General features: G+C 35.2%; 1 protein-coding gene across 30 annotated transcripts in view; it reads right to left on the reverse strand.

Moving 5' to 3' along the window:
* The window catches only part of KCNMA1 (potassium calcium-activated channel subfamily M alpha 1), a 411073-nt gene that overhangs the window by 210020 nt on the left and 176552 nt on the right, over positions 1-24501 (reverse strand). For all 30 annotated transcript variants that reach the window (XM_064717021.1, XM_064717019.1, XM_064717018.1 and 27 more), the window contains one exon: positions 19197-19258. In XM_064717021.1, coding sequence (XP_064573091.1) covers positions 19197-19258 — 62 coding nt within the window. The remainder of the gene's footprint in view (positions 1-19196; positions 19259-24501) is intronic.

Here is a 24501-nt window from a genome sequence, read left to right on the forward strand (position 1 = left end):
ACTATAACTTTAATGTACAGAACAGGTACAGCTTGTCTGTAACAGCAATAGTTATTCTAAGACCTGAAGTCAAAGGACTCTCTAGATAATTGTGGTAACTGTAATAAAAACTAAAATTGTATGACAGAAAATATGCTCCATGAAAGAGTACTAATAAATGTACCTAATGAACTCACTTTACATATCAGCATGTCAACATTGATTTCCTAACCTGTCATAATAACAGTTTTTAAGTTGTAAACAAAGAACTAGTGAGGAGGGGCTGCTATTCTTTTCTGGGGTAGTACAAAGATGTATAATGTTTCCCTTCTCACACTGATAATACATAAATTAACTGATATAAATACTGACAACACATAAATTAACAGGCAATATATTACTTAATCCTCTTAAACTGTGATTAATATTGTATATATGCATCCCTTCTTAAATACCTTTTCTTCTCCTACTTTGTGGCCAAACTATGAATTTATGTATGAATAAAATAGCCTAAACTTCTGTTCTTCCTGCCTCTGTTTATGTGGGCCTCTGCATTTCTCATATAGAACATGTTAGGGCTTAGCTTTCTGTTTCTTCATTTCTGCTGCATCTATCATCTTTCTGTTGATCTTTCCATTCAACCATCTATTTTTGGAAAAATGGATTTAAAAAATTTAATTCTGTCTATAATGTGCTTCCACATAACTGTCTTTGAACTGATTGAATTTATGTTAGAGAATCCCTTACGAGTTACATAATGATCATGAAATGTTTGTATCATGATTCCTTGCCCATGTTGTTCGAGATCAGTTTCAGGTTCCACGAGTTCAAGTGGTCTCCCTTTGTGTTAACAGATATCTGTCTCCTGAATCACACTGAGGTCCAGATAGAGTTTATTTCATTCCACTACATTTGATGTAAAAGCCTACATCAGACGCTGAGTGGGGGCTGGAAAAGATCTGGCAGCTGGCATGAGTGGGAGTAAGCAGCCTAAGGACAGTGTGCAAAATGCAGCAATGAATGACACCTCCATTTTTGTCAGAAACTGAGCCTGGGTTTGCTAAAGAATCTGATCTGCTGCTTAAAATTGTATTTCTCACCTGCGATTCTTTCTTATTGCTGCTTTCAGCACTGCTGTGAATTGAAATTCAGTACAAATGGGGCTCATTAAAATCTGAAAAAGGACGGCCAGTTATCACCCTCAGTCTCATCATTCTTCTTGACTGAAGTCTGATTTAGAGCTGAGTAGCTGTGAACCTTCTTTGCTTTACTCATATTCAGTAATTACCTACAGAATGCATAGGATTTTAAACACATACATTTATATGCATACACTCAAATGTAGGGAAAAGAGAGTATGTACTATTTGCTGAAACACTTAGTCTAATATAAGTCTCCCAAAAGAAAAAAAATAAAATCACAAATATAATACTAGAATCATTAATATATATTTTATATTTTGGGGAATGATACTTTAAGTAGACTAACATAGACATTAACGCATATAACAAATATATATAACAAAGCTACTAAATAAACTTGCTAAAGGGGGAAAAAAATCTCTACAAAGCCAAGATCTGTTTATGCAGTATATAGCATTGGGGCCTCTAAGGTCCCAATCTCCAACTGAGGCCAATAATCTTCAAATCCTATTGATTAGAACTGAATCAGAACCACAAAATATTCCTTTTGTATTACTGGAAGGATTTTTGAAGATAAAATTTTTGGTTCTGTGTCTGTGATTAATATAGATAATTAAGAGAATAATAATAATTCAAAACATTAACACTTAATTATGATGAGCAGATAACAAAATTTCTTGCCTATTACAACAAGGTCTCTTGATGACATTTCATTTTGCTTTAGGAGAACCTTTAGTTGATGCCTCTTAAAAACATGAAGAAACAAATATATTTGGCAGAAGCCTAAATATAACTGAGTCCAGATCCTGCTTTTGCACACGTGGCTCTGAACAGGACAGTTTCCAGCTAGAGTTGCCTTTTCATTATTGTCTGTATGCAGCAGCTCTCCTCAGATGCTAAAATACATATTTCAGGACAGACTGCTGCAACTCCATATTGAAAGTAACTCTTAAGAATAAAAATCATTTAGCGAAGATGTCCCACTTAAAATATTTCCATTTCTATTCCTGTTAGGAAAAGTGGTAAAAGACAGAGGGTAATCTACGACATGACCACTGGGGGTCATTCATTTTACACAAATGTTCCAGTATGGTAAAGTATTTACTGGTTTTTAGTAGGAGTAATATTTTAATAGAACTAATTATTTCTAAAGATAAGAACACTCAAATATTATTATTCAGAACACTCAAATATTATTATTCACATATTAACAAGCTGTGTTCTGTAATTTTAAATTGTTAATGGGAAAAATTAATACAACATTCTTTAAAGATCTAGTCACAATAATATCAAGAAACTGAAAAAGACAAACACAACCTCTAATATGTATAAAGAAATAAAATTTTAAAAACTCCAAGCCACACCTTTTCCAGATTTTCTGTTACATTTGTAAGGGTTCTATGAGCAAATTGTAACTACTCAGACACACATTATGAAAAATGAAACACTGTGAACTCTGATTTACCTACTTTGTTTAGCTTCTATCAGATGGTCAACAGTACTTCTAAACACTCCATATGGAAGACTCAAGGAAACAGACCTGAATGCTAACACTGAGAGAAAACCAAACATTTGATTCATGAAACCCTCTGTGCTAAATAAAACCCAAGACATTCCTTAGAAGCATAAATCCCATATACCTGGTTTGACGGTCAACCATAAATATGACTTAACAATCCAACTGCTGTTTAAAAATAAAATAATTGTAACATGCTCACCAAAGACTGAAACATTTTAAACTATGAAAATAGATATTAGATAGCTGTATCTAACGGCTAAAATTTTTACAACTTCAGGAAGTAGCTAATTTTATCTTACATATAAGCTTCATTTTTATATATATTTACACGTATTCAGTTAAGAAAATGAAGCACACTAAATCTGTGGGCTTTTTCAGTAAGGAATTACCAGTCATACATTGACAATAAATGATCTTGATTTCATTTTTCCAGTGAAACACTAAATGTAGTTACCTACTTGTCAAACAGTATCTGTACATGTAAACAGATCACTAGACATACCTCCCAAAATTCAATTTTAAAACTTTAAGATTTTTTCCAGCATAATAATTCCACTAGGTATTCTGGATGCTAATTTTTCATCAAGAAATCATACGCTTACAGAAAAAGACCAGGCTACCACTTCTGTTTATATTCTGGCTCATTAGCAGCTCCAGTTTATTACTTTTCATTCTCTACCAGGCATATCTACTTTCCTATAGGGACACTAATTACTATTAAGAGCACATAAACAAAGTCAGTATAAAAATAATAATACACTTTTTTAAAAAAATCACCTCTCTAAAATTATAGGGTTTATAAACTATACTAACAGATTTACTCCCACATAAGCACAATAAACCTAATGAGCAGTGACATGAACACAAAAACAAGCCAAATCAACTGCATACAACCAACAGCCTTAAGATTACTCCTCTCTCTCATCTTCAACATTCCAAAATCACTTTTGCTACAGATTCCTTTTCTTTTTTTTTTTTTTTTTTGAGTCATCTGCAAGCTCTGAAATCTCAACAGGCCTTTTAGACTTGGCAAGACGGTTTTTTCCTTTGCCAAAGGAGGAGGAAGTTCATACAGTAATACCACCAAAAATCAAATGTGGATATTATATAGTGGGAAGAATCACTCCCTGTCTTTCTTTACATTTCCTGGCATGCTTGGTATGCTCATTTCCATTGGTTTTAGTCAATTAAGCTGAGTTACTCATTTTAGAAGCAATATTTTTTTCTTTCATTTGCGTTAGGAGCAAGTAATTTCCACTGGGAAAAAAAAAGAAAAAAAAATAAAAACCAACCTACATCTTCTGCATAAGGTATCTTTAATAACAAAAATTATCCCAACACCCCAAATGCTTCTTAAGCTCTTGGTTTAACAATAACAAATAATGCCTCAGCAACATTACCTCTTTTAATAATTTCTTTGGGAATGCTACAATCTCATACTAAATCTCACAATAAAACCATGACGCATATCTTCTTGTCCACTAAGTTATTACTATGCTTTCTAAACCTGTATCACAATCTGCCAATATATTTGTTGGAAAATTGAGATTATGAGTGACATGAGTATGAGCTGCACTGAGAATAAGTGAAAAAGCAGCAATCTCCATAAAAATAAACTGTACCTGATGGGACTCCCCTCTATAAAGCAGAAATTATCTGAAGCTTGATAAAGAACTTTGAAAGGAAACATTAGAAAGGTTGCTTACTCTGTTTTTACATCACACACCTGGCCCTCACATTTACCATAGTGCAAATCTGTTTACATTTACAGTACTCCAAGAAGACATGGAGCAAAGTCAGAATTCAGATGTTTTCAAAATACTTTGTTTGGTGTAGTTACAATATACCACAGTTTAGAACTAAAATGATGTAAGAAATATTTCCCAGAATAAGGATCTATCTAAATGCTGTTGAGTGGCTAATTGACTTAGAGCTGTTCTTCTGGGAGCCCCTCAGGACACTGAGCTGCCCTGACTTGTCACCTGTCCTGGGAAGCTCACCTTCAGTAAATGGCATCTTACCTCTTCTGCACACACCAATGTATGGGCCAGTGGCCAAAGAGGACAGTTAAAAGCTATAAGTAAATACATAAGTGACAGTCATATTTAGGACAGGTAAGAGGAGGTTCTTATTCACTCTTCTTATCCATGTGCCTCATGAAAATTATACCTTCACACAAAGCCAATCTCTTGTAGATTACTTACTCGAATTTTGATTTTACCTAATTACTTTTGCAGATGAGATATACCTGACATTGCTGGACCTAGGAAAACTTAAGTCTCTTGTTACTTGGTAGAAAAAAAGGTAACATTACTCATTTTTCAAAAACCAAGAAGCTTCAGATAATCAAGGCCACAGACTTACATGACTAGTTCTAAAATATGGTATGAGGCAGAAAGTAGAGGATGATTAAAAACAATGAAATCTCAGAAAGAGAAAACAAATCCCATCAAAATCATGTCTAAATTACTATTTTCAACAAAGAAAGTAAAGTCCAACCAAATGGCTGAAAAGGGGGGAAGATGGGAGATACAGTGCAACATGTGCCAGAACCAATAAACACTGCAGTTTTTCAGGAAATAAATGTTTGTCACAGACATTTCTCTCAAGCCACTCTTCAAGAGATCAGAAAAATCTTTTTTCTGTCCTACTTCCTACCATATCGTATACTGCAATATAGGAAGATATTAAGCTATAGAATCCAGAGAGTGTAACAAAGATGGTGAAAGGCTTGAAGGGACACCATGTGAGGAGCAGCTGAGGTCCCTTGGTCAGCTCAGCCTGGACAAGAGGAGACTGAGGACAGACCCCACTGCAGTCACAGCTTCCTCTGAGGGGAAGAGGAGGGGCAGGCACTGATCTCTGCTCTGAGGTGACAGTGACAGGGCCCAAGGGAATGGCCTGAAGCTGAGTGGGGAGGTTTAGGCTGGATATCAGGAAATGGTTTTTCACCAGAGGGTGGCTGGAGCAGCTCCCCAGGGCAGAGGTCACAGCACCAGCCTGACAGAGCTCAGGCAGGGCTTGGACAAAGCTCTCAGGCACAGGGTGTGACTCTTGGGGGTAATTCTGTCCAAGGCCAGGAGTTGGACTTGATCTTTGTGGGTTCCTTCCAAGTCAGCATTGTCTGAGATTCTGTGATGATTCTTTGCAATGCACTATTTCACACGACAATAACTAGTGCTGACGGATGGTGCTCTGTTACTGCACAGTATGCACAGCAAGATCTGAAATAATTTTCTACTTCTTTAGAATTAATTTTCTCAGTGACAAAAATCAAGGAAGAATCCAAAACATCTCTTCCCCACCCCCCCAAAAAAGGCAATGCTTCATATGCATGCAGTGTCACAAGGAGGAATATAAACCAGGCTCCCTACAGTTCCTTGGGAAGTCCCAGCCTGAGTAACCAGAGGAAGGGAACTCTGGCTTCACTGACTCACATCAAGATGTTCCAGTGATATTTTTTTGTTGTTTTTCTCATTTTTAATCTAAACATAAAAACGCCTAACCCCAATTCTTTCTGTATCAATATAAAATAATTTCCTAGCTACTGCATACTTTTTCCATGTTGCATTTCATCCAGCAAGATCAAACTATAGAAATAAATAAGTCTACTGTAAGTTCTCACTGCATTACAAAAACTAAGAAAAAACAGGTTTTCCTCTTTCATACAAGTCACCACTAAATGTAACATGGGATGTAGATCAGTGAATATAAACAGTATTGTTTGGAAAACTTTTGCTGTGTGGGTTGGTTTTTGAGGGGTGGGTTTTGGTTGTTGTTTTTTTTCTCCCTCCAAACACTGTTGCTAAGACACAGGGTTGTGAACAGCAACAGGATATATTTCCAGGACATAAATGGCAATGAGTCTATATTCCATTTAAACTACTGAATGCCTTAAGCAGGAGGGAGGTACTTGTATCTGCTTTCTGTCAACTTAATATTTTAAACAAAGATGTGTAGGATTAGTAGGCTTTGAAATGGAGTAAAAGGGTTTTTTTTTTTTAATGCAGTCATACAGCCTTTAGGTATAGTTGCACCAGAACAGTAATAAAATAGAGATGGAATGAATATATTTCTCAAAACAGACTAGAAAATGTAAATATTTGGAAAAATTGATGTAATGTGCATTTCTGTAGTAGACTTCAACACCAAAACTTGGATTTATTTTTATCCTTTTATCCTTTCTATTTACAGGCTTTTACAAGCAGTAACAAACTAATGCTGCTGCTGTGAAAATATTCAGAAGAAACAGAAACACACATTTTTTGTTCCATTCATCAAAGACTTTTTCTTAATATTCTGTACATCACAGGAGCTGCGAGACAAACTGGGGGAACAAAGAGAATATTTGAGCCACTACAGAAAAGAACTGTGCAGATCTATGTGCACAGACTATTCAGATCAATTCAAGTTTTAAGAACCCATTTCCAAAATGGTTATTTCTACACAGACACACAAAAACACAGCATTATGCAATATATGCTAACCAGCACATATAATATGTGAGTATGGATACAGCTATCACTGAAGACAGGTTTCAGCAGTTGGAAAGAAATTAAATTCTGGGCATCAGTTCAAATAATACGCAGCTTCTGCAACGCGAACTGAAGGAAAACTTTTATTCATGACTTATAGCATGATATACTTTGTGTATTAACTAAATGGGCAGCAGTAAAAGCAGAGAGCACTGCATTAATTTTGCCTTTCATAAATAACTATCATGTTTTTCATAAATAGCCAGAGGAGAAAAGGAAAATGCAGGTATGCATTGAAATGAAGCACTCAAAAATCACTGAAGATTTAATGTCCAGTAGTATCCAATACGGACTGCAAAATACTTAAACTGAAATGTCATATATAAAATAAAACTACCAAAGAGTTCAGGGGAAAAAAACCCAAAAACCTGCTACAATGGTTCTGTTTAAGACCTTGTACTATTTTACAAAACTGAAAATGAGTTTGTTAATTTAATACTAAAAAAGGGGCATTAAAATGTGATTTTAACATGTCTAGAAATAGCTCTACAAAACATTAGTGGAAATATCACTAACAGGAAAAAAAAAAAAAAAAGAGGTAAATGGAAGACAGAGCTAAAGATTTAGATTGAAAGCTAAAACACATTTTTAAAAGCAAGATAAGTTAACCACTGCAAGTAGTTCTCCAGGCAAATGAAAAACTTTGTAACACACCACATCTTTAAAATTAGGTCTACATATCTTTCTGATCACAAGACATTTGTTTAAAACACAATACTGTATAAACTGTTACACTGAGAAATGTGACAAAATGACTAGAATAGTCCCTTTGGCTTAAATTCCAGAACCAGTGGTATTTCACAATCTCTTTTAGCCTTTTCCCCAGTCTACAACCACAGGAATTTAAAAAATAAACTATTTAAGAAATGCTTAACCTAAGCTGCCATAATGTCTTCATATGCATCTAAAAATTAAATTAATAAAGTGAAGTATGCCCTAGTTTCATTAGAGATAAGTAATCACCAATAGTGATTACTTACCAGTAGTTCAAGAGGAGTTTAATTTTTAGCTTTATTTCATCTTTATAAATTTCCCAAGTCATAAACAATAGAATCCATTTCAACTGATGTTTCCTTCATTTAGCATTCTCAATTAAAAGAATATCCCTGATACCCTGTTGCAATTTAATTTTAATTAAGGAAAACCAAGATAATCCTGAAACTACATTCAGTCTTGTCTATTTTTGCTTGTATTCTCCTCCCTTAATTTTACACAAAATTTTTGCAATGCTTCAATCTACAGGAAAAGTGTAATACTTTAAAAATTTAATCTAACTTTATACAGAGACTAGTAATCTGGCTGATACTAAGAATAGTAATTTCTTTTACTTATTGACTTTGGTACAATTTTATGAGTCCTATTTCTCACCTGAACTTCATCATATCAACAAAATGCAAATCAGCGACACCAAATTTCAAATGTAAGGTGGGAAAAATTTGATCTTAAAGTTAAGTTATCAAAGTGCTTTACAAGAATTTAAGTATTAGTGTTATTCAGAAAGATTATTTGCAGTGATGAATGGATATTCTGTTAATAATAGTATCCTGACTGTTGACACCAGTATCTACTTCTGTTTTTTTTAAATCTAAGTCACCCATGAGTGTTGTGACTAATATGACTCTGAATAGCAAACCAGCCATCAGTTATCTGAGTTGAGATACATCTCACCTTTTACTCAGAATTAATGCTGTTTAACAGTATAAATATAAATAAAATCAAAAGATACTTCATATAATCCATATAACGTTACTCTTAGAATTCCATTTTAATTACAGGAATGGATAGAAACTGAGCCACCTTGATTGAAAAATGATATTTTTCAGCAGAAATGGAGTATAATTAAGAAAAATTTAAATAATTAGATGAAAACGGAAAATCACTTTGTTTTGAGAAAATATTAGGTTCAAAATGATGACAAATGAAAAGGCTAAAAATAGTAACATATGGCTGATGCAGTTTATTTTAGGGCTATTTGCATCAGACTTACATTTCTTAAAGAACCTTACAGTATCACAGTCTCCAGCAAACTCATGCCATTTCCTGAATTGTAAGAATTGATTACTTTATGGATGTCGAGCTGGCATAAAATTCACTATTTCTAATGCTTACCAAAGTACAAAACCTTGAGAAAAGCAAATCTTCAAATGTCCAAGAAAAATCATTGCATCAATAGGGTTTTATGCACCATATAATTGTTCCACTCCAGGGGCTGCCCCCCAGTTTCAAGGCCAAATAATTCCCATCAGTAGCAGCTGAATAAATATGCCACGAGCTAAAAATCTTGCTAAAGAACAACCTGCTCCACTCCCTGTAATTGCACTAGATTTGATAAGAGTAATAAAAACTTTATGAATGTTAAAGTGAGCAAGGTCGACTACAACGGCACAAATTGCCATTTTAATATTAATCACATATGTATTTAATACTTTCTCCATAGTAAGGCTTGCATAGGGTACTCTGTCACATGTACCTGGTGCTGAACACAGCTGACGGCTTATCACCGTTCCCGTGCAGCACCATTTCTGTGCCTCACTAATAAAAGATAACAACATTGTAATGCTCCATTACAAATTTTCTTCTGTATACAGTAATTAGACCTTACAATTCCCTTTATGAAGCTAGTTTTCTGTCAGGTCTTTGAGGATTAAAAACAAAAAAATTTAAAAAATGGCAGGGAGTGGCACAGAAGGAAGGTGGGATATTGATGTTTGCTACTTTGCACCGGGGATCTATAAAGGACTCAAAATGTTCACAAAGAACAGGGAAGGGAGGAAAGCCTGCAGGTATTCATGTTCATGCATATGGGATTTCCCTTTTCTTTTTTTCAGTATTGCTGTATTCCAGCTCTGGTATTTACTGAAGAGAGAGAGCTCTTTTCCTCCTGGTTGCTTAATTAACATGGCACAGTTGGCCCTGTGACTCTGTCAGAAATGACACATGCGTCCAAAGCGGAATGGGTGTCCTTGCTGCAAGGAATTCTATTTTTAAGCAGAAATGACTCATCAACTACTGGGGTGTCCCAAAAGCTACAATTTGTCAAGCTGTCAGGAGAAAAGGGAGGGGAAAAAAAAAGCAAAAGAGGTCACATCTTTATTTGTATCTGTAGCTTAAAAGCAGAGGGGTAGGGCTGATTATATGTTTAACTCCACTCTAAAAAGCAATCTTCTATGCAAGCCATGTTTTGATAACAGCATTATGGTTGGGTATTTTTAAAACCTCAGCTGAGTTATCTCCTCTTCTAGATTATATAGATTTGGGAATTTGTCCAGTGCTAAGGAAGAATGCTTCTAGCTCACTGTGCACAACTAATCTGTCTACAGGGAAAGAAAGCATGGGACAAAATTACTTGCAGATGCATTGTCAGATGCTTTGGGATGAAACAAAAAACGCAGACATTCATTTGGAAAGCGGGAAAAAAATAAGGAAATATTCTAACATGTAAATCAATTATACATTGGTGGGGTTTTTGAAAGAATTTGAATTGTAGTTTAAGAATATGTTCCCGCAGCAATACTGGAAACACACCAAGCAACATGGTATGAGTTTATGAAAACAGAGAAGTGAAACTGAGCAGGCCATAAATGTGATTTATACAGTTTCCTTACACAAACTGACCTTCAAATTATTGTGTAGGTGGTGAAAACCAACACGGGGCAGGTTTCCTGAGAACTTGTTTGCAGTGAAAGTTACTAGAACCTAAGCTATTAAATCTAAACAAATAAATGATAATCTAAATATTTTTTATCCATATTTCTTAAATCAGATCCAAGTCATTATCCAAAAATGCATATGTAAGCATAACAGTGTCAATAAGCTTATTTTACTGATGCTCTAGAAATAGTAAATTATTATTCAGAGACAACAATAATTAGTAAATTGTAATTCATGCCAGCAAGCAAGCTTGGGCTTCAGATGCTGCATAACATGTAGTGCTGCAACACAAATATAATTTTCAAAATAAATATAAATTTAAAAGACTAGCAAACCACAGGAATGAGAAATGGAGATGTTCTATTACAATCGGTTTTTACCCATAGTCATGGGAAGAATTTTTAAAAGGACATTGATTCAGGGGTTTTTAGAAAACAGACATCACTTTTAACACTCTGGTTTCATTGGACTCAGAAACTTGAGTTCATGCAGAGATATGAATTTCATATGGTATCAAAACTAATGCAAGTTTTATGCTAGCAGGGCAGCAGAGGATAAGCTCCTGAACTTAAAACATCGTTTACAAGTATGGTTTTCTAAACCTGCCTGATTATGCCTGACATGTGCCTTCAGGTGAACCTCCAGGTGAAAGACCTTACTCTTGCACAAATCAAGCTTTGAGATCCTGCCCTACAGAAGGTAATGGAATTTAGAGCAGATGGGAATAATCTTCCCCAAACAGAACTAGAAATCAATGAAGACTGCCAGGAATCAACTAGAAGCAGCTGTCAATTTGCAGTTCTTTTTCAGCCTGATGTTTAACCTGATGCCTTTGGATTTCTCAGTAGACACAAGCAGAAGCAACTCATTGGGAAAGAAAGATGCAGTTTGGCACACAGGAGGGTTGAATACCAGTGTTATTCAAATGTCCTTAAACAACAGGCACTTGCTTGGAGAAAACCTGCCAGGTGGGACAAAGATCTGCTACAGCCTTTGTCAAGCCTTGCCCACTTGAAGGAGTTCAGGTATCCCACATGAAGCATAACAGCATACAAAACCAAACCATCCCTCAGCAGAGGGAAAAGAATTTGATTCACAAGCATATCATAACATCCATGTCCAAACATACAGGTTTTAATGTATTTCTTACTAACAGCTCCAGAACAAGCAGCAGACTCACTTGCCATAAATGTCACTTGTCATAAAGTGTCAGAATGGACTTGGAACACAGTCAGAAGAAAAATAATTTTCTACCTTGTGGTACTACATATTTGTTGCATTTGTTATTCATTTTCAGATAAGAAATAAAATGCTAGCCTCTAACATGAAATTTTCAGAAACATTCCTGTATGTCTACACACAGAAAGATTTAAAAAATCTACAGCCTCCAGATTTAAAAAAACAAAAGCAAAACAAAAACCAAAACACTCACAGACCAGTCACACTAAATGACCAAAGTGTTATCTAAGTAATTGTGGCTTTGAACTGCAAAGCAACACGTTAGGAAAAAAAGTCTGCCCTGAGCTAGGATCACACATCTTCTCTGGGCTTGGATCCATATGTCTTCTGAGTGTCTCTGAGTTTATAATAATATCAGTAAGAAAGTGTCTTACAAAAGATGAAGGTTTTAAATGCTCGCTTTTTCTCCATGGCAGTTATAGTCAAATATTCCTGTAAGATTGAAATTGTATAGACACCCTTGACATTCTTGCAGGCTTAGATATTCAGAGCAACAATGTGGTCTTAATTTCCTTCTAGCCTCCCAGGCCACATAGTTAGCTCTACATTGCAGAAGACATAATAATCAGATAGTCCAACATCCTACCAACCAAAACATCACCAAGTATAACTTGCACAAGCCAAATATCTGTCATGCAGGAAATTCCACGATCATCCTATGGTTGTCTTTTCCAATATTTCCCTACTGTCACAGCTATCAAACTTTCCTTAAGTTCCAAACTAAATTTGCAAAGTCACAAATTATCATGTCTCCAAACACCATAGAGAATATGAGTACCATTCCACTTCCCTACTGGAACAGTGCTATGTCTGCCCTCCCTATTCAACAGGGTGTGACATTTTATCCTGCTTCTTTGAAAAAGCCTTGTAACATAAATATAGCTAACAAGTTATTCAAATTAGACAATACCTAGGTCAGACCTCCATTTCTGATTAATTTCCCCCATTCATTCTTCAAAGAGAGAAACTTGAAAGAGCAGCATGTCTTACTCTCCCAAAAAGGGCTGTCTTAAAAATGTGCCAGTGGTACAGATTTTTGCCTAGACTGAAATCATATTTCTGCCAATTAACTAGAAACTGGAGAAGGAAAAACTAAAGACCAAATGTTTAAAAAAAACCAGTACATTCCACCTAAACGTTAAAAAAGAAGGATCTGATTCCTGAAATACAGTACTCTCATCTAAGAGATGGCAAGAATTTAAACCATATAAGAATTTGCTTATGAAAAAGTGAGGACTTAGCTATTTAATGATCGAGCTCTTAAGCCTGCTATGTTCAGTACAAACACATTAATTTAAGTGACAGATATTTACTTAAAGGCCTATCTAGCAACATTTTCATACAAATAAAGTCAGTAAATACCACTGCACGTACAAAGTTTTGCTATTTCAGATTACTGACTTATTTGTAGAACAATAAAATTATACAAACTTGAACTTCAATGATTCCTTAGCATGGCATGCAACTGGCTGCAGCTGGAAAGCAGCTTTGCAGAAAATGACCTGAGTCAAGAAGTTCACTCTAAGCCACCCATGGGCTCCTGCAGTAAAGAAGCCCAGCAGCATTTTCCAGGCTGCTTTAGGAAATGTGTTTCCAGCACAAAGACACAGGCACAGGGGAGTGAGACCAGTGAAAGGCACAAAGATGTTCAAGAATTGGAGCCCTGTCATATGAGAAGGGCTGAGAGGCTCTTCTGTCTGTCAAAGGCTCAAATAATCTTACCAAAACCTATAAACACTTGAAGGAGCCTCCTTCAGGTATTAAGAAAAGAGAGAGTCAAACTCCACTCAGTGGTACTCAGTGGCAGTTGCTGGGATCTTTTACAAGGCCCAACACTTCAGACAAGTAATCCCACTGGAATTTATCTCATCATCAAGGTTGTGCATTACAATTACTAAGAATTTCTGTAGAACGCCAAGGGATAAAAACAATACCCAAAAATTTCCCCAGAGCTTGATTTGCCGATTATTATGAAAGAACTCTATTTTTGTTTGCCATTTTATCATTCACAGTGTTGCTCATTTAATTCATTTGCAACAATTCATTTTCATTATTTAGCAAACACAAACTACTGGCATTGATTAACAGAAACTTCATTACAGTGGTTTGTCTAGAGAACTCAGAATATTTCCATATTGCCTAACAGAGACTCTGTACCATGAGCAAAAATCAGCGTAATCCAATGTATTTCATTAACATGATAAACACATACAGAGGAGTTTCCTTTATTCATTATTATAATCTCCTAAATAGATTGGAGGAGTTGTTCAGGTAGTGTTCTACAAATTTTATCTGCATATAATTTGCCAAACTCAAGCTCTCTGAACATGTCAGAGAATGAATGCAAACACTGAGCTAAGAGACTGATAGTACATAAATCATGCACCTAATTTTTCAGTATGCCTCACTACATCCAGATTTTTTTAATAATTCAAGACAATAGACAATTGGTGGTTAAGGGACAATGTCTAACAACAAAACTAGGAGACACATAATTATACCTAATCCCTTTGTCCTAGAGAGGCAAGCGCATAGCAACACATGGACAATCATTACCAGGTGGTTTTTCCCCTCCACTGTGGCCTGTTTCTTTTGGTTTTTGCCTTATAATAATAATATCACTGCTGTTGCTGGATTTGACTCATAATTAACACCATCTGTGCCTAACAAAGACCTTCAATCATCCTGGAATTCAGCTGCCTGCAGAGGCCATGCATTGAGCTGCTCACCCACCTGGCTTCCCCTGCAGCATGCTAATGAGAGCAATGAATCTTAGCTATGGACACTTTCCCAGGAACATTTGCAGAGCAGTGAAGAAAATTAAAGTTCATTGTCACAACTAAGGCTTTCTTCTGGAAATCACTTTTCAATTAAAGCAATAATGGTGTACACTCATCACTGACTACAAGCACAGTAAAGATAAAATTAAAATACTTATGACCAAAAATCTTATTTAATGATGTATCAGTTTAAAGGGTATGGACTGAGGCTTTATGAGCACAAACTTTGTGATTTGCTGAGAATCAGCAGTAGGAACAACTGAAGTTACAAGTCTGTTATAATACTAAAACCCACGTTACTTCAAAATAAATACTTACAAGAAATTCACTTACATATTTAAGCTAAATTTTCTTTGAATCAGAAAATTACACCTATCACTCCATTTGACAAGTGAGCAGTTAATGCAACTAAGGGGAATTAAAAGTTTCTTTTTCCCTTTTTATGTAAAAAATAGGCGAAGAGAACACATATAAACTGGATTTCCTTCAGCATGGAACAAAATTTATCAGCTCACAGAAACTGATGCAGTGCTAACAAAATTAAAATTAGCAAACTATTAAAATTTTACAATGCCACCAGCTGCAAGGTACTGTGGTAAACTCCCCTCACAACAATGCAGGGAATAATACTGTTTTAATCTACTTGCCAAGACACAGACCATTGAAGTTTTAGCAATTTCAGCAATGGTAAACATAATCTAACAGCATTTCCTTGAACCAGATCCCAGAATTTTAAGTCAACGTCTATATCTCTTAGTCATGCATCACAAAAAACTATATATATGTATATATATACATATATATATATATTTTAATTCTACTGTGTACTTAGTGTGAAGGAATGCTCCTGTAAGCCACTTAGTGTGGATTAACGAGTGTACTAAGGCAAACTTTATAAACATAATTAAAATACCTTTGCATGAGTAGATTTCACTATAAGCAGGAAGGCTTGAAACAAAGTTTAGTACAATTGAAGTCCTACTTACTTAACTCCTCAAATATGAAGACTGAAAGGCTATGTAAAATCTGTGCACACCCAAAATACTGGTAAATACATTCTTGGGAGTACAGAATCATGAACTGCACAGGATGTCCTCAGCAAAATGATACAGCATAGCCCTAAACTGGTTACTTGAGAAAAAGAAAATCAATATTTTACTTTTCTATGTCTTGCAAATTGAAAAGAAATAATTCAGAAAAACAAATTGTAACCTGAAAGCTATAATAAAATCAAAGCTCAAACTGAGCTTTTTTTATTAACTGATTTCTGATCCTATTAGACTCATCTTCATTTTTTTTTATACATCAGGCCAATGAGATCCACTTAAAATTCAGATGTAGCATTGTTGACATACAAATTAAATTAAAATTGCTGTTTCCTTGAAGGGCCACGAAACCAAGAAGGAATCATTACAAATGTTCTGCAGATTATTCCAGTTAAAATGGAAAAGCTTAAGGACTTGTAATGAAAATGAAATTGGTATCTAAAACCACTTGAGTGTTTATGTTTACACAGACTTACTGAACTATTCAGATAAACTTTACACCTCAGACATGTCTGTAAAAGGGGTAACACAGACTACACAAATGAAAAAGATGTGAATTCTCCTGGGCAGTAACACTGTATCTGTAATAAATTTGAATGAATCATCCTCACCAGGCTTGCAGGATTTTTGTAGATGATTTTGCTGAGAAAAATCAAATGTCTCTCAAAAGACAAAACACAGAAGCAGTAGCAAACAAGCAGGAAAGCCAAACACAGCACACTATCACAACTTAGCCTCAAATGTTCCCACAAGAGAATTCATAAGGATACAAAGTGTTGCTTTCAGGAGAAAAAAAAAATTCTAGTAAGACTTTCCAAGAGAATTTGCTAATGACACTTTTCTCATGGTGCTGTCACACAGGAAACTTCTCAAATAAAATATATAGATTTCCAATGCATCCTTCCTTCCTAATTTATTCTCATGCAATGGCAAGAAACCAGCATGAATCCTCCAAAACAATAAAATCAGAGTTTTCACGTTGCAATGTTTTGGTAAGTAAGTTCTAGTATAGTATCTCTGACATGTTTCCAGCTAAATTGCTGCTGAACAAGCAGACAAAAATCACCTAGATTGGAATCATGAAGTCTAACTGTTAGCATAGTTAAAACAGACTTGCTTCATCCTAAATAATAAATACAACAGCCAAAAAATGAACTCAAAGGCATCACAGGAGATAGAAGAAGCACAAGAAAACTGTTTTCCTCGAGGGAATCACAGTCCTTTCGAAAAGTCATCCATATACAAAATAATTTGACCAAATTCTCAAAAGAATGACTTTTTACAAGCATGCACTTGCAGATCTTCAATACACTGATATAACACTGTATTTGATTCTGCATTGCTGAAATGGGCGTCAGGTCAGCAGAATAAAATTAAGCAGAACTTTTCCCTTTGGGGATATATACGTGGGGTGTTTCTAACATAAATTAATCCACTACGCATTTACAAAAAAAACCAAAAACCCACAAAAAAAAAAGAAAAAAAAAAAAAACCCCGAACAAAAAAAATATGCAGAAAAGACCAAGATGTGTGTAGAACTAAAGAAGGGTAGGAGTGGAGAAAGGAGGAGAAACTGAAGAAAAAGTGTGCAAGTACAGTATAGTACAGTATGCTAACTTCAGGTTCCTGAATTTAAAATGCAGCACGAGTTAAACGTTGACTGAAAACCAAGAGAAATGCCCAGTTAAAACACTTGTTGATCAGGCAATCAATAAGCTGGTAGTAGTACATGGATTGGGTGGCCCAGAGAAATCTCACGTCTCCCATGCTGTCAGCTTTGTTCTTCTTAAGGAAAACAGTCAAAGACTCAAAAATGCAGAGCCAAAAATTCATTATATATTCCACTAGTTTCACAAAAACCAATCACCCTGACAAATAGCTGTAGTTGATCTGAAATCGAAACATAAGTAAAAATAGGTTTTTATCTATTCCACATTTTTGACCTGGAAATATCAGGCATCTAGAAGTTTTGCCACTTTGCTTTAAAAAATTTTGCAGAAGTCTTCAGAAAGGGACCACTTTACGTACTTCAGTGGTGACATATTAAGGGAAAACTGCTAAAATTAACAGAAACACTCATTGCAATGTTAAGAAGGAAAACCAATTGTCCTCACTCCAAGGGAGCTCAAGACAGAACTTGAGTTTTCCCACCACATGGCTCCTCCCCACAAAGAAAACCTCTGCTTTAGTTATTTGCATTATACTTGACACATCTATGGCTTCAAACTCGCACAACACAGAGCTGGCATCCACATACCCAAGAACGTCTTTTGCTGGTGCCACCACATCCTAAATACCAGGATGTACAGATGTCAGCAGTGGAATGTCTGATTTTCTGAGTAACAGAATGACTGGTTTAGAACATTACTACTACCATTACAGACACTAGGCAGGCTCACATGGACTGACTCTGGCGAAAAATCTTAACAGCTGTAGTAATGGAAAGCCTTAAACTAGCTCAGAGAAAGCACGAGCATGTCATCATAGAACTTTAAATTGCTATTGATTCTTCAGAATATCACTCTCCCAAAAGAGCTGTATTCAAGGAAGAATATTTTTTTAAGTCCCTTTTTATTCATTTATTCTGTGTTAGGCTACCAGTGTGCCTGTTACAACACTGACAGGGCCCAGCTCGATGTGAACACAAGGGTGGAGTATGAACAGTATCAGAATATGGTCTGAGATATCTTGTTTGTATCAAACCACCACAACGACTGATGAAACTTTCTACTGCCTGGCCAAAACCACAACACTATATGATAACATTGGAGTAAACCTAAAAAATACTGAGATGCTGTGCAGACCATTAGTAGTTCACCTTATCTTAGCAGAAACCTATCACGCTCAGAAGCTGGAAATACAGAGATGCTCATACTGTCTAATTCATGCAGAGGTTTTCAGAAGTGTTCTTGTCAGTCTCCCCAGATGCTTTTTTCCTCCTCCAAACTCCAATTTTCTGACAAATATTTTTAGCCTGTATTTCTTATCCTAATCTTGATTTTGAAATATTCTACACATGTGTAATGAGTATAAAAACTGTAATTTTGCAATAGTACGTATAATCTCAATACACAAAAGTAGTTTTCCTCTCCATTTTACAGATCCAATGTGACTGTGTTCAATTCAGTTTATGTAATATTTTTTTCCCTTCCTTGAGTTATTTTTGTAGAACCTTTGCTATTATAGAGTTCTTTGCACTCAGGCGATGAGACCAAGCACTGATTTGAAGTAGATGAATGGAGAAATTCAGAAATGTATAATTGCTGCAGGAAAGGAGAGAAAGGAAAATGTACTCAAATACTCACTTTGATGAATCTATGAAGTATATTACAAGAGCACCAATACTAAGAGCGAAGACTAAGACAACCTACAAAAGAAAAGAAAAGAGTAATTATTTAACACCATTAACCATAATATCTTTTACATAGAAAACCAAAAAAAAAAGACAACAAAAATAAATCATAAGCTAGTTTAATTTCAGCTCTTATTTTCTTTAGGAAATTAGTGCTACTTGAGCTTCAAACATTACATATTTTCATAGAATGCTTTCTCGCATTAAAATGAGACAAAAAAATCTGGCTTTACCAGAACTCTTCTTCAGGATTGCTCATTGGTACATAAACCAAGAGTGACCAAATTCCATTTATATATATGGATGTGAAACCCACAGGAAAACTGTAAGAATGCACTCTGCCCTACCTGTTGGAATATTCCAAGATAGATACAAACACTGTTTCAATCTGAATCAAACCTGCTCCACAATTTATTATCAATCCATTTTAAGTGAAGTCTGATTTTTTTTAAAAACAAAATTTTAAAGAGTGCTGAGTGTTCTGAGAACACAGAGCTTACAATTTTGGCAAAAAATTTTCTTTTCCCAAACCAGTTTTAAACACAGCTATTCACTTTAAAACAATTTAAAGTCAAGTATTAGTGGTAATGTTTTACCCTGCATTCTGTGGAATCATTTCTATAGTAACAGCACCCTCAAAGCCGCTATTAAATATAGGTATCTCTTAAAAAAAAAAAGAAAGAAAGAAAACAGCAATAACAAAACAATAAAAAGCAAACAATCTATAAATAGCAGAAGAAAGAAAAGAAGAAAAAAACAACCCCAAAAAAGCCACAGGACAAAAGAGATTTACCCTATGGCAGGAGTTTTGGGTTGCAGAATGCTGAGATGGCCACTTAATGCTGGAAATGAAATTTTAAAAACTAAGATTGTAATCCATTTGGGACTCTATAAATACTCTTCTTATTCATTCAAGTTTCACAAAGCACACAAGGGCTTTGTAAAACTTTTATTTTCCTTTTCACATAGCAAGTCCTGAGTAATGACTTTCAGTCATTGACTCTGACACAAAGGAGTCCTGTAGAGCAAACCCAGCAAAACACTGCATCAGCCTTATATTTCAGTTATAGCTAGTCCTTTGTTAATCATCACTGTGCTGCCTAAATCTTATAGAGATTCTGGGTGAGACTTTCCTAAACACTTAAGGCTTTCAGATGTTCTGAGACAGTTCATGTAACTGCCACTAAAATGCATATTATATATATATATATATATATATATATATTTATATACACACCTGATTTAAAATCAAGGCTAATTTTCACTTCTATTGCCTTGAAACACATACCTAACATGATACATAATGTCTCAACAAACCACAGAAAGGGTATCAGAACAGAATGGAACATTAAACTCCTTTTTTTTTTACCTGCTAGCAGAGAAACACATTTTTCCTTTGCTAAGTGATACGGGACTTGAGCTGAAATTGAAACCATCAAGTGTGTGGGAAAAACAGAGCCTGAACCAACCAGGTTAAAGTCATAATAAAATAAATAAAAAAAATAGATTTCAACAAACCCCAAACTCTTTATGCTATATGATAATGTCTCAGATGTAAGTTTTTTGTATTCCCATTTAGAGAACGTGGAGTGTAAGTTGGTTATTCAGACCCAGGATGACAATTACTGAGTTTGCTCTAGTGTTCCCTAGATTGCCAGGGGAGATAATATCTGTTTTAGAGACCTTACTAGGCTGGAGGGGTGTCACAAACATAGACCCATACCCCAAAGTCACAGCAACTCAAATCTGAGGGAGGGAAAAGCACACATGTATGTGAATTACTGCCTTTCTTCTTAACTAGGCCATGGCAAGAAGTTTGCTTCCTTTGTTTATTACTTCAATGTGTTTGCCAAAACACTGCAATTGCTACACATCTATTATAACCCTCTGTACAGAAGGAAAGAATCCTTTAATTTATAATAGCTTGCTGTTTGTATAAGATTGAGAAATGTGAACTCATTTGCTAACAGCTATACTGACTAAGCACTTACTAACAAATTAAAAATAAACACCAACATGATTAAAGAAAGCAGGGGGAAATACATGGAATAGTTGCTGCACATCTCTAAATCTTTCATAAAAAAAGGAACAGAAAAATCCAGCCCCAGATTTAAACAAAAATGAAGAATGTCTTTTTATGGCAAGAGTCAGAGAAGCTGCAGATAAAATCCATCTAAGGAAAACTAAAAATGTTTTGACTGATTCCAAGATGTTCTAGAAGAGCTTTGACTGCAGTCAAAATTTAGGCATCCACAATAAATACAAAAAGAAAAAAGAGAAAGAAAAAAAGGGGAGTTTTGATAAAGGTGTAACAGCATAATAATACTGCAGGCAAGAACCAGCTCTGAGAAACACTGTCCCAAATAGGCTCAGGCCCCAGCCCATGTAACAAAGGGACAATCCAAGGGGTGGCACTGTTCCCCCTGCAACTCCAAAACTGCACTATTGAAGAAAAAAGGGAAAGCCAGAAGGCTGGTTCATTAGACAGGAGGGCTACAGTTGTTAATGAAGAGACTCTAGAGCAGGAACTTCAGACTCTCATATGCTGTAACACTTGAACATTCTGTGAAAGTTGAAACAGAACTCTTTGAAGTTTCAAAGGCAAATTCGTGCTTATACAAGATTAAATTATCCAAACATAATTAATACAAAATAGCATAGAACTCAAGAGGCAAAGAAGAAAATCAAAAAGGAATAATCATCTCTTTTTATTTTCCTCCAAAACTGAGTATTAAAATAGGACGTATGCAGTGAAAAAACAAAGAAAAAAAACAAACCAAAAACTTTCAGAAATCTGTAACCCCTAACACCTTGGGGCATCAGAGAGTTCTTATTTTTTCTGACAACAATCTCTTCTGTACTGTTCTTCAAAAATGTTTCTTTCAAACTCTTATTCTATGGTTAAATTATTCTACTCAAAAGCCACTGTAATCCTTAGAATATAGTAGGTTTTCAGTTACTAATATTTTTTGAAATTTACTTGGTTTTCATTTCTACATTCACACAGTATAATCTCTTAATAAGATACTCAGTTTTATCAACTATGATTTTAAAATAAAATTTCATTTGTTTTTATATTTATAATTAGTTATGGAGAACACTAATTAGTTCCTGTATACATAAAGCTAAAGCCTCAATGATCCATTAAACTTTTGTTACAAATGTCTGCACTACTAAGATGTGAATAGCCTGATGTTTTGATCTATCTTGGATGAAAATTCTCATGCCTTAAATATAAACCCCAAATGTCCTTTAACCATCAAATAAGAGATCAATTGTAGCTCTTTTACAGACAGACAGAATTTGCTTGTCCAGATTTGTTAGGAATGAAAATCATAAAAATCTAAGGATCCACCTGCTTCAGGTTACATTTCAGAACTTATCAATTCCTTCTAGTTTGGCAATCCCAACATTACTTTGTAGACTCTAGGAGATGCACCCACACCTCTGCAATTTAACAGAAGTAAGACCTTCTTGATCATAGAAGATGCAGAGTATCTTACCTAAAATTGCCAACTCTTAGTAACTGAGTTAACTTAATTGCTAACTTAGATACTTAATTGCTAACTCTGAGTTACTATATCTTCATTTTGAGCTTGAAGCAACTAAAACACTAAATCCAAATTTTGCAATTTTTATAGCCACATTAAAAACTTTTCAGAAACCCAGACTTGAAAATCTTTTACAAGATTTTACATGCAAGTCATTTCCTTTCAGTGACATTTTACAATTTTGTTTTTTGTTTACTGCTATTACACAAAAAGGAGTTAACTAAAAAGTTCATCAGCTATTAAATTTTACAGTAACTAATTTAGCCATCAGCACACAATAAAAACAGTACTGTAAACTTGGCAGCTTTACAAGATTTTTTGCTATATAAATTTTCCCCTTCAGCAAAGCTCATAGAGGCTTACATTTTCCAAGACAAGTCTGAGTTTATTCAAAAGAGGTGGTGAAGGGGAGTAGGAAATGATTACCTGATAAAGCAGAGGGCAGTAAATTCTCCGTAAACTTCTGTCAGAAAATTCATAGCAAGGATTTAATTTTAAAACCAAAAGGCATCAAAGTAGTCCAGCAAGAGCTCTGACTGATGACCATGAGTAATCAGAAGTCTTGGTTATTGTCCTTAGTCCTACCATTCCTGTGATGTGTGACAAGCACACTATTTGACCTCTCCAGGCTCTCAGTTCTCCCTCTTGCTTGCATTTGGCAGGAATACTCCATGTCAACCCTTTAGGGCAGCCACTCCCTTCACTACAGGTGTTTGCAGTGGATCTTGCACAGCTGAGAGCTCTCCTGAGGCCACAGCAACCACCAAGACCCCAAACAGGACATGGCATCAGTGGCAGCAGCACTGCCTATGACAGCAAAGGGGCTTTGTGCATTAAAGGGTTTTATTTAGGTAGAAAGGTGTCAGTAACTCTGTGATAAACTTCTTGCCAATTTTTCTGGAACTATCTTTTTGGTACCATAAAGTCACTACCCAGTATAATAAGGTTTTTAGTTTATTACTAAAATTCTGTACTTATGGTAAATATATCTTTAAAAATACAGTTAATATGTAATGCATCTCTTTTTACAGACTTGAATAATATTGATAAGAAATATAGAAACAACGTTATTTCTGAGACAGAAAGCAGATAAGAGCAAACAGAGAAGAGTTACCAAAAAAAAAAAAATTGGCACATGTTTAATTCCCAAATATCTAATTTATGCATCAGAGCAGTAATTTGGGAATATCTGAAAGGTGCAAGTAAAAGCCATGGTAAAGGCCTGAATCACTGTGAGCTTGCCTAACTACTCATGACTGTAGTAAGTAACTGATGTAATAGGTCACTGGGAATAGAATATGAAACATCTCTGAATGAAACCATACTAAGGAGAATTAGCAAATTCAGTGTCCCTGCCACAAGCTCTGTTTTCTTCTCTCTCCAATAAAAGATTCAGCTTTCTTGCATAGACTTGAACAGACTACATCTCATTTGGGCAGACTGCTTTTTATAAGGAATGCTGTGAAATCAAAATTAAGGAATTATTAGAGTACACATCAAAACAGAAATATAAAAAAAACAAACCAAAAATTAAACAAATAAACAAAAAAAGGACCTCTATATACTCTGCCACACACAGTTTCAATATGATTTGAGGAAAGATTGTCAAAAAGCATTTTTGCTGTCATCTGTTCTGTACAGGCTTCAATATATGTTAATATTTCATCTTCACTTTGTTTTCTTGATACAGATTGGGGTTTTTCTCAA

Source organism: Zonotrichia leucophrys, chromosome 6 (assembly GCF_028769735.1).
Source record: "Zonotrichia leucophrys gambelii isolate GWCS_2022_RI chromosome 6, RI_Zleu_2.0, whole genome shotgun sequence".
NCBI lineage: Eukaryota > Metazoa > Chordata > Aves > Passeriformes > Passerellidae > Zonotrichia > Zonotrichia leucophrys.